At 32.2% G+C, this 11,682-nt stretch overlaps 1 protein-coding gene across 2 annotated transcripts; it reads left to right on the forward strand.

Annotated features, from left to right (window-relative positions):
* Nucleotides 1-2,429: 2,429 nt before the first annotated feature.
* LOC104880505 (uncharacterized) lies at nt 2,430-6,507 on the forward strand. 2 transcript variants are annotated; one of them, XM_010657353.3, is made up of 4 exons: nt 2,434-2,921; nt 3,632-3,769; nt 5,253-5,354; nt 6,181-6,507. In XM_010657353.3, the coding sequence occupies exons 1-4, from the start codon at nt 2,541-2,543 to the stop codon at nt 6,277-6,279; spliced, it is 720 nt and encodes a 239-aa protein (XP_010655655.1). In that variant the 5' UTR covers nt 2,434-2,540; the 3' UTR covers nt 6,280-6,507. The 2 variants fall into 2 exon arrangements, with proteins under 2 accessions (XP_059596343.1, XP_010655655.1); XM_059740360.1 differs by lacking the exon at nt 3,632-3,769 and having other exon boundaries at nt 2,430-2,921.
* The last annotated feature ends 5,175 nt before the right edge of the window (nt 6,508-11,682 follow it).

Here is an 11,682-nt window from a genome sequence, read left to right on the forward strand (position 1 = left end):
AACAGCTACAAGCCATGCTCGCAGTAGCAAAGACCCCTCAAGATTTCCATAAAATCCTTAAAGAAGGAAGCTCAAGCTTTTCCCAAGAAAACTCTTATGTAGAATCTGATGATTCAACAAGCTACCTTCCAGACAATGGTGATGACTGTGAAGGTGTTCTTCCTCCAATAAGAAAATTCAAGTAATCATCAACCTTATGTCTTTTTACCAACAAGAATATTATCCAGCTAAGTAGTTTCAGCACCAAAAGGATCAAGCATGTGACTACACAGTCCAAAGCAGTCAGTGCTTTGTTTCTTGATTGGTACTGTTTAATATTCTTTTTTTGGCTATTTAAGGAGGCTTGATCCTCATTTGTAACTACGGCTTATTTTTCCCTCTCCCCTCATGCTCTCCCTTCTCTCTTCTTTCTCTCTCAGCATGTAAGCCTTCCAAGCCCCAAGCTTTCTTCAAAGCTTTCCTCCCTTCTTCCATTGTAAGATATTCATCTCCTTTATGTTTTATGTTATACCTCCTATGATGGATGGTTTTTAAGCTCTATAAATAAAGTTCGTGGTTTTCAATTTACGTTTTACGTTTTCATTATACCTCCTATCATGGATGGTTTTAAATTTATGTAATTAAAAGTTTGTGGTTCATTCTCTTTAAATTTCTTATTATTTATCTTGTGTATTTTCTAACTCCTCTTCTTGTTATGAATTTTGGCATAATTCATGTTTTCATTGCATATGACCTTGTCCTGGGTGTCTATGGTATCAGAGCCACGGGAAGGGAAGTTGGATTTGTTTTCGGTGTTTTGAGCTATCCTAGGATTGGTAGCAGTGTGTCGAGGAGTGCGAGCCCTGCCAGTTGAGCTTGTCCTGGGTGTCTATGGTATATATATATATATATATATATATATATATATATAAAGAGACAAGGATTTTAGAAAGCTAAACCCTCTTTACATCCACCTTTTTAATGAATTTTTTTAGGACATAAACGCCATTTGTTGAAATCCACAACGTACCCTTCAACACAAATAAAGAAAAAAAAAATGGAACTTGTGGTGTCCTGTCCTCTAAGACTAGACATAGCTCAGATGTCCATCGCTCAAGAATTGAATATAGTTGAAATGTCCAGAAGTGAAGGATTGGACATCTCAGTTATGTTTGACATTTTAGGATTGAATAGCATGAATTCCAATGTTTTATTTTTATTTTTAATTTTTCTTCCATTTACATTACAATTTTTCATGATTTCTCACTTCTAAATCATACCTATGTTCTTCCTAATTGTTTTTCAACCATTTTTACAACAAGTATTTTTATTAAAAATTATAAAACCCTAAAAGATTTTCATGTTCTATGTTGTATGGATTCAAACAAAATACAAAAAAGAAAAAAAAATGAAATTAGCTATGAACATAGTTATAATAGTCTTTTTATACTAAATAAACTTTAAATAAGATGATTTGTAACTAAAGTTTGTGGTTGAGAAGACATGGATTGAGAGATAAAGGAATAAGAAGATGAGTATAGGGAGATAATAATAGGAAGGGTGTCTTGAATTTTTTAAAATTGTAGGATGAACATATTTAAAAGTTTTAAAGTTTTTAGGACGTCATGTAAAATATATATCAAAGTTATATTAACAAATGATTAGGCCTCTGTCCAAAAATAATGACCTTATAAAGAGTTTTGTTTTATTTTATTTATTTATTTTATTTTTCATTTTCACAATCATCACCTGAATTGCTAGGAATTGGCTAGTACCGCTGTTTCTAATTATGGACTAGTGGCATAAGTAGCTAAATCAAGTTCACAAAATTGAAGGGGCAATGTCCCGAAACGAATACCTTGCAACATGTTTATAAGTAAAAAGAGCCAAATGTTATTAAATTGTCAGGGTTAGGATTAGTGCCCTCCTAAGCCAAGCAAACCCAAACCCAAAGCTATAAAGCCTATAATGGTCTGAGCCCATCCCAGCCAAGCCCTTGCAAATTCCTTATTATATCGTATCTTGTGAGCACAATTTGATTAAAACCTCTTGTATTTTGGTCAAATGTCTAAAAGGTTAACATCTCATCTTGCAAGGGGCGTTGGATACCACTACATGTAGAAGGGGAGGTATGTTTGTTGAGTAGAATTTGGTGAGTGTATATATAAGTCAAGAATGCCAGTTTTACACGGACATTGTATTTTTGTGGCATCAAATGCAAGATAATTAAATCGATGTGAATCCGCGCTGGTCAGAGAACTAATTAATGTCGAACATTTAGTGCATGAAATGCCTTTCCCCAACAGACAGGCATGCAGAAGATGCCATGCCCACAAGTTAAGATTTGTCTAAAGCACTAAAAAACAATACCTTACTTCCCTTGAAAGACAAGCTTTATTCTCATACCGTGTAGGACCATTTATGATTTAGCTTTATTCTCTCTATGCATGTAGGGCCATTTCTTATTTCTTTTTTCTGTTGTATATAAGCCATGTATGAATCCGAGTGCACTTAATAATTATTAACAGTATGCTGTAGCTTCCTAAAGCACAAACACTTCCATGGACTCCTCATTTTGTCTTCGGTATTGCAGCCTGTCCAGTCTGCCCCTTCGTGTGCCTTCGACTGTGAATTTTTCAAGGGCTAACAAACCCCATTTCAGTTTTCGCCCTTCTTCCCTTTCTGTTTCTAAGAGTTCCAGGAGCGGCCCCATTAGACACATCCCTAGTCCCATAACTTGCGCCACCAATGGGAGCAATGGATTTTCGAGGCCTGCAACAAACGATAAAGGTGATAACAATATTGCAAGAGGTACAGTACGGGTCTCTTTGGCTATGGCTTGTGTACTTGGGATCATTGGCTGCAGTTACACAATGAAGCATAAAGCCCATGCATTTCCGCCGATTGGTTCTCCATGGGGTGCAGAGACTGCTACCAATAAGGTTCTCTTCTCTACCCAATATTGTAACTTTTGTCATGCACATCTATAGTAATTTGTATTGAATATGGAAGAGGCTAGGCTTGGGATCAAGCTTAGGCCATCAAATTTATTGGAATGAACCTTAATCCGTATTGTTTATGGATGGTTTAACATAGTCATAATTTTTGGTCCTGAAAAATTTGAGAGAGAGTGCAAGGGGAAGAAAATAAAGAGAAAAAGTACATAAAAAAAGAGTGAAAAAATATCAAATTAATAAATTATTTTTATATGTTATTCCAAATTTATTTAATTTATTTTAACTCTTATAAATAAAGATAAATAATTTTAAAATATATAAGTTGATTTTTTTTTTTTGGTATTTTCAGAATAAAATCAAATATAAGAAAATAATTTTCTTTAATATTTTTTTTATAGTATTTTTCAAGAACCAAATGTAACCTAAGAGTCAATTCCATGTTTGCTAGCTTGAGGTTAATTGTGGTAGAGCAAAACCAATCATGATAGCATGTTTTTCCCAAAAAAGAAAAAAAAGGTTTCATGCATAAACTAAATTGGTGTACGGAACTGAACAGTTTCACACTCAATGGCATAGAACATAGATATATATTTACAAAATGATGACTGTTTGTTATGTGAATTTGCTCAGTAAAACAATATCACGCACTCATTTGACCTGAATAGCATTCTTCTAATTCACATTTACACTTACAGGCCAATAGGTTTATAGATCAAATGGATCGTGGAGTGGCACCCTCCAAAATTGATGAACAATTGAAGAACACATTCATGGAAAACCCAGAAGAAGCTTACAATGTACAAATGGAACTAATAAGGATTCATATCAATCGGGTACGTAACAGAATTTTTCCAACTCTTATACGAATAAAATTAATAACATTTTATCAGCCTTGCAACTAATGATCCCAAATACACCGGCAGCCTGCCCCGTGGGCTTTATATTTGGGTCTGAACAATAGAGGTTGGTCCAAAAAAAGACCAAGAAAAAAAAAGGGATATTTTTTACATTTTTTTTTAATTTGAAGAAAAAGGTAAAAATTAAGTAGGCGTAAAATGAAAAAGACACCCTCCCTGTAAAACAAAATCAGACTTGTAAAATTATGCAAGTATTCTAGTTTTCTTCATTTCATCAAATCCAAACCATAGTTTTTATTTTCTTTCCCTTCTTTCTTGCTCGTCTTTTTCATCAAATTCTTCTTCCCGAAGGACAGAGCATGCATCCATAGTTGGCCATAATGGTGCAACTTGGGCAGGTTGGCTTGATCCAATTTGAACTCGATTTGAAGTTTAAGTGAGCTTAGATAATCATTTCCAATACTAGGGTTGAACTTGAATTAAGTTTTTCTCAACCTAAACTCAATTTAGCTTGGGGTCGAAACAAAGTTCAAACAACTTGAGCATAACTTGAATCTGATTTAATGTTTTTACCATATTTATAATGTATATTATCGTATATAATAATATTCATTTTCTTTTTAGATGTTTTTTAAAATATCAAATTATATTATAATATATGTTATTTCCATTTTTAGGTTATTTTGAAATTTTATCATATTTACTATTTAAATTTTCATATAAATATATAGAAAAAAGTTTTTTTTTAAACATTTTAGATGGATTTTGAACTAAGCAATCCAGTTGACTCGACCAACCTAACTCTAACCTTACCAACTCAAACTCCACAAACACTTAAAGAAATAAGATTGGGTTGCACTTAGCTTGAGTACCTCGAGTTAGAAGTCGGGTTGGAATAAGTTTTTGTTGATTGTTTCTTAATTCGAATTGGACTCGCATTAGTTATGAACTCGATCAACTTACCCAAGTTACAGCCCGAGTCACCCATGATCTTGCAACCATGACCGCTCCCTTTCTCATTACTTTTGTTTTTTTATTTAATTTTTCAAAATCAAAATGGAGAAGAAAAATGAGATGAAAGAAGAATAAAATGAAATTGGGAAGTCAAAAGGTGGAGGAGAGGAAGGGAAGAATATGAGATTAGAGTTAGGTTTGGGTAAGAGGAAGAACATGAGAATAGTTACACAATTTCACATAGCTATTTTTACCTTTTAAAAAAGTAAAACAACTAGTAGGTATGATCAAATATTTGTGGGGCACATGTAGATTCGCCCTAATTATATATATTCAAATGGAAAGCAAAAGGGGTTCTACATCAAAGTTTTTACATTTAACCTCACCTTGCATAACTTTTGTGATATAAAAGCCTTCAATACTTTAGCCCTTCACTACTTTAGCATGTTCACTCATCTTTTCTGTTTTCCTTGTTTCTTAAATGAAAATATTTATTCTCTTACAGGGAAAATATGATGAAGCTAGCAGGCATTGTGAAGATCTTTCTAAGAAAGAAATATACTATAGTCGCTACTTTAGGACAGACCAGAGATATCATCTTTACAAGGTTTGTTAATTGTTGAAGAAATTTTTAATTACCAACTAGACTAGCATAAGCAAATCTTTAAGTGTTAAGTGAAATCTTTTAGTGTTTGGTGTTACAAATTATCCAGGAAATGGATAGATTTCACCTCTCATCCTTTCATTCCCATTTAGAAGTTCAACCGTAGGAGGTATCTGATTTTTTTTTTTAACTTAATATTGAATAAAATTTATTTTCAGATTTTCAATTGTTTGTTTTTAATTTATTTATTTATTTTTTATTTTTAAAATTTTTTGAATGAATAAAAAATGTTAAAATATTTGACTTTTTGTTTAATGTTAAAAACAATTTTTGAAATAACCAAAACACAATCTCAATATAACCTTTACCCTCTTAATCTTCAATACTTAGCAAAAATAAAATAATAAAAAAACAAATGACTAAATACTTAAAATTATTAAGTTGTATTTAGAGTTAAGTGAAATTAAGTTCTATTTATATTTAAGTAAAACAAACAAACAAACATCACTTATAATCTTTTATATATATATATATATATATCTTCCATAAAACCAAACTTTTAAACTGTGATTGAGTTGGTAAAAAGTTCTCTCTCCTTGCAGCACAGTTTACAAATATGACTTCATCTAAATAAACTTTATTGAAGTTCCCAAGCTATTTATTTGACCAAATATTTTGCTAGACCTAGTGAAACATAAGTAAGGTAATAAACTTAAAAAATAATTCTCTCATGGGATTTTATCTTTTTTGTTAATTATTAAAATAACTTATTTTTTCAATCAAATTTTATGCTTCAATTCAAGTCTATTGATAGAATTTACTTTTGCAGGGTATTGTATATGCCATGTGGTATAAAAATGATGTCAAGGCAAAGGAATGCTTTCAGAAATACATTGATATCCTAGATGCATCTCCAAAACTTGGATGAAAGACTATTCATCCAAGGGCAGAATAATTGCATCTTTGACTGAAGATTAATTGTTCAATTGTGTTTTGGGTTTGTGTTGTGTGTCTGAGGTTTTAATCTAATAATTTCATGCAACAATCGAAGAGAGAATCCAAAATTTTTAGGATTTTCATAAAAATTTCTTTATGCTTTGTTTCTATTAGATCCTCTATGAAATATGAAATATTTGTAATTTCTCCACTTTTTTTTTGAAGCCATCAATTGTTACACACCAAAATAAAAAAACCATGGCTCCACTTAGATTTCAAAGAATAACCCGTGATAGAGTTTGAAGCGGGAATACTACGAGAGTATTAGTTATAATTAACCTCAAACAGTTGTTATAAATTCAAATGGACATCTTTCTATTAATAGATTATTCATTTTACAACATCAAACAATTATCTAGTTTCATGTATCTCTTACTTAAACCTGTCAAGGAAAAAATTATTTATAATTTAGAGGGTGTTTGGTAAATTAACTTAAAGTTATTAAGTAAATTAAGCATATATGGTAAAATAATTTAATATCATAACTTAAAGTTAAAAATGACTTTGCAATAGTTAACTTTGTTACAAAATAAATACAAGTTTAAAAGAGGACAAACAACTGATAAAGCAAAAGTAAGGTTGGAAGAAAAGTGATGTTCTGTTGTGTTTCATTCATTAATCAACAGTCTTTACATAGGCTTTATGCCGATGTGTAAAACAATAACATAACAACAAACTAGATGTGCATAAAGTGACCTATTAACTGGCTAAAAACAAACCACAATCTGCAACAAATAAAGGAAACAAATACCTAAAGAATAAGACAAATAGTAATAGACCACGTGAAGACTTTTGACTCTTTCAACAATCCCTCTCTTAAACTGATGTTTACAAACACTTAGTTTAATATTCTAGCTATGAGACACTCTTCTTCACACTAGATCTTCCAATTTGCATACACCAAGCAACTTTCTAAACTTCACAAACGATGCTGACTTGAGGGACTTGGTGAATAAATTAGCAATTTGGTATTCACTCCTACAAAATATAAGATCAATTATTCCATCCTCTGTGAGGTCACGCAAAAAGTGATACTTCATATCTATATGTTTTCTTCCTCCATGTATAATATGATTCTTTGAGAGCTTAATAACCGAGCTATTGTCACAAAAAATAGAAGTAGGCCTTTCTTGCTTGAAATGAAGTTCTTCAAGAATTTTCCTCAACCAAATAGCTTGATAAGTACATGAAGTTGTAGCTACATACTCTGCTTTCAATGGTTGATAGAGTGACAATTTGCTACTTCTTTAATGACTATGAAACGACCCCTGATCCCAACATAGAAACATGCCATGAAGTGTTTCTTCTATCATCTATATTTCTAGCAAAATCACTATTAGTAAAGCCCATCAAATATGATTTTCCTCATCTCATATAGAGCAACCCGAAATCAATAGTACCTTTCAAGTAACAAAAAATTCTCATGGTAGCTAGAAAATGCATCTCCTTTAGGTGCTCCATGTACTTGCTAATAAGTCTAACAACATGCATCAAATCTGGCCAAGTTGCTATTAAATACATTAGACCCACTATGATCTACTTGTAAAGAGTGCTATTAACATTCTTTCCTCCAGGATCTTTCTCAAGCGTCAAACTTGTCTTCTATGGGTGTGCTTGTTGAATTACAATTTTTCAAGGGAAACTTGTTTAAAATTTCTTGCACATATTTCTTCTAAGAAATAAAAATACCAATAGGGGATTGAACCACTTCTATGACAAGAAAATAATGTATCATTCCTAGATCAGTCATTTCAAACTTAGGCATCATAGATTGCTTAAAATTTTCAAGCATATCATAATAACTTCCATTGTAAATTAAATCATCTATATACAAGCAAACTATGAGCATTTTTTTTCTCCATCTCCAATCTTTCTAAAAAGTGTATGCTCATACGAACATTTTTGAAATCCCTCAGAAAAAATAGAATCTATATGACTATATCAAGCTATTAGAGCTTTTTTTAGTCCATAAAGTGCCTTATTTATTTATTTATTTAAATTTATACACTTTATGCTCACTTTCAAGTTTCACATAACCAAGAGGTTGATCGATAAATACCTATTCTTGTAGATCACCATGTAAAAATCTCAATTTCACATTTAAGTGGAAGATGAGCCATGAGTTTTGAGCTGCTAATGCAATTACCAATCTGATTGTGTCATGTCTAGCAATAGGAGCAAAAACTTCTTTATAATCTACACCAAATTCTTGCTTATAGACTTAGTTACTAGGCATGCCTTGTGCTTGTCAACTTTACCATTCTCCTTCAATTTTGTTTTGTACACCCACCTGACACCAATTGTCTTGTGCTATCTGAGAAGATCAGTTAACTTCCAAGTGTTGTTTCTTTTAATAGTTGGAATTTCATAATCCGTTGCCTTCCTCCATTTTACTCTTTGAAAACCTCTTAAAATTTGTAGGATCACAATATGAAAATAGAGGAAAATGTGTAAGTGGGTCCTTAGATTAGTCAATCCTAGTTACCTCGTAATTAGTCATCCATATAGACTTTCTTATAGCACATTCTGGGTGTTGCTCATCTTGAGCAACTATTGGTTGTTGATCATTCTCCACCAACTGTTGTCTTCCATCTTCAACTTTCCCATCAAGATCAACATGAATTTGTGGTTCAACATGTTGTTGTTCCATGGTTAGAACCTCTCTTCATAAAAAACAACATCATGGTTGATAACAATTTTCTTGGTGGTAGGATTATGTAGCTTATAAGCTTTTGATTGATTACTAACATCAAGAAAAATGCATTTTTCTCCTTTTTCATCTAACTTCTTCCTCTTCTCATATGGAATATGGGCATATGCAATACACCTAAATTTTTTGAAATGATCTACTCCTCGTCTTTGTTCACTCCATGCTTCCTTTGCTGTCATAATTTGAATAGCAAGTGAAGGACTTCTATTCAAAATATGAATGCTCCAATTAATAGCTTTAGGCTAAAAGCTTTTTGGAATGTCACTCGTTGTCAAAAGGCTTCACACCATATTGAGAGTTGTGTGATTTTTCCTCTTGCAAACTCCATTTTGTTGAGGTGTGTAGGCTTTTGTAAGTTGCCTTTTAATCCTATCCATTTCACAAAAATTTGCAAATTCTTGTGGAATGTACTCTTTAATAGGATCAATACACAATACTTTTGTTGGGTTGCCAACTTCTTTCTCAACAAGTGCTTCATAAATTTCAAATGTTGCAAATGCCTCAAATTTCTCCTGCAAAACCTCCTATTATGTGATCAAATGACATACTTTAACTTACAAAGAGCACATGTCAAATTCCATTAAAGGAATTGATATAGTTACTTAGATTTCATGATCACATGTCCTTAGAATCACCTAAGGGGATACACTATCTCAAAGTCTATGAGATATCATAATGTCTCTATTGAGAATACCTATTGCTACCAACTTCCATCAACAGGGACCCAATCCATAAGGAATATATGATCACTTTAAGATCTCACCTATAGGTTAACGTCACTCCTAACTTTGGCACAAACTTAATACTCTCTTGAGGTTAAGAGACAATATAGTATGGTAGCTTGGTGAAATTATGACTACCCGATAGTCTTATATTATGACTCATTGTAGGTTATATCCAATGTGTAATTGTACACACTAGTGTACTCACCATGGGATATCCCAATAGCCAAGAGTAGTTATCTCAAATTAGCTGGTGGGGTACTACAAACTCAAATAGATTGTCTAAGTCTATGAATAGGTTATGAATCATCTACATGTAAGGAAATCATGACTTGGATCTTCTACGTAACTCCTAATGCATCCAAGTCATATACAATGCAAGAAATTCTAGGTGAGAGTGCTCATAAAGTATAATTCAAGGAATACAAATAGATAAAAGTGAAACTAGAAAATTATTAAATAAATAATGAATTTCAAATCTATTACATCATGTCAAGGCTCTATTCTAACAGCTTTTTTTTCCTTATATTATAGGTTAGACAACTTAGTAATGCTATATTCTTATTTGAGTGTATGTATGCTAAGGTGTTAGTTAAGAAGCTTGGACTTACTTCCAATATGCACTTTAGTACACCATTGAGTATGAGTACAAACCTTAGCAAGGACACATCTAGTATAGACGTTGAGAAAAAGCTTTATAGAAGAATGATAGGAAGCCTATTGTTGCTAATAGCTAGTCATCTTGATATATCCTTTAGTGTAGGAGCTTGTGCACATTTGCAAAGTTGTCTCAAAGAATCACATCTAGCTATAATCAAGAGGATAATTTCTATGTGAGTAGTACAATTGATTATGGTTTGTGGTATTTGTTTGATTCCTCACTAAAACTTGCAAGATATTTCAATATTTATTGAGTAGGTAATGTAGATGACTAGAAGAACAATTTTGGTGCATGTTTCTTTATAGGTAATTTATTAGTAACTTGGATGAAAAAAAAAAAAAATCTATATCTTTGTCCACATTTGAGGATGAATACATACTTGTAGGAAGTTATTATACTCAAACTCTTGTGGTTGGAATAAATATGAAATGACTATGGGTTTGCACATGGCATTATGAGCATATTATATGATAACTTAAGTTCAATAAAACATCTCAAGGAATCCTATTCTACATTCTAAAACGAAGCGCATTGAAATCCATCATCATTTTCTTAGGGACTTAGTTAGACAAAACATGATATCCTTAATAATGATGTGTTGGGTTTTGTTTGTAGTTTTATTTTATTTTTTACTAATTAGATGCGATGTACTTTCATTGGACTTATCACCTTCTATTTGACTTCAAGTTTCTTTAAACTTAACTTTAGATCATTAATATATGAGTTAATTTTTTATGATGAATATGCATTTAAAGTCAGTATATCTTATTGAATGACTATCACACAAAATTAGGATGAAGACTATGGAGAAAGAAGATTGAAAATCATGAAATCAGGAAGTGAATAAAATGACAACAAATATGCATATCCTATGTGTAGGTGGGAATTTTAGTCTATGGATCTAGTTCGTATCCTATCAAGGTGAAGGTGGCTTTAATAGGTAGGTTGAAAGGTGCTATAGAAAAAATATCTTACTCATCATTGATACACATCCTCTTACATGCCTTTGAAAAGATGAGACACTTCACATGAATCACTCTCATATCAAGTGTCCATCATCGTTTAAGCGGTTTCCTAATGGTGAACCTGCTAGCTAGCACACCTTATAACATGTATGGTTGTTTAATGTGCATAGTGTATGGTGTAGGTGTGTTCAACTATCTTACCAAACCATAAAGAGGAAGGCATCACATCTCACATTGGAAGAAAGTTGCACACTTAGCACACACATGTCCTTGTTGG

The sequence above is a fragment of the Vitis vinifera genome, chromosome 10 (assembly GCF_030704535.1).
Source record: "Vitis vinifera cultivar Pinot Noir 40024 chromosome 10, ASM3070453v1".
Lineage (NCBI taxonomy): Eukaryota > Viridiplantae > Streptophyta > Magnoliopsida > Vitales > Vitaceae > Vitis > Vitis vinifera.

What these genes read in the sequence shown, in the direction of transcription:
- LOC104880505 (XM_010657353.3), top strand. Translation starts at nt 2,541, where the DNA reads ATGGACTCCTCATTTTGTCTTCGGTATTGCAGCCTGTCCAGTCTGCCC. An exon ending in CAGAGACTGCTACCAATAAG is followed by an intron (nt 2,922 to 3,631) that starts GTTCTCTTCTCT and finishes TTACACTTACAG; the next exon opens with GCCAATAGGTTTATAGATCA. An exon ending in TAAGGATTCATATCAATCGG is followed by an intron (nt 3,770 to 5,252) that starts GTACGTAACAGA and finishes ATTCTCTTACAG; the next exon opens with GGAAAATATGATGAAGCTAG.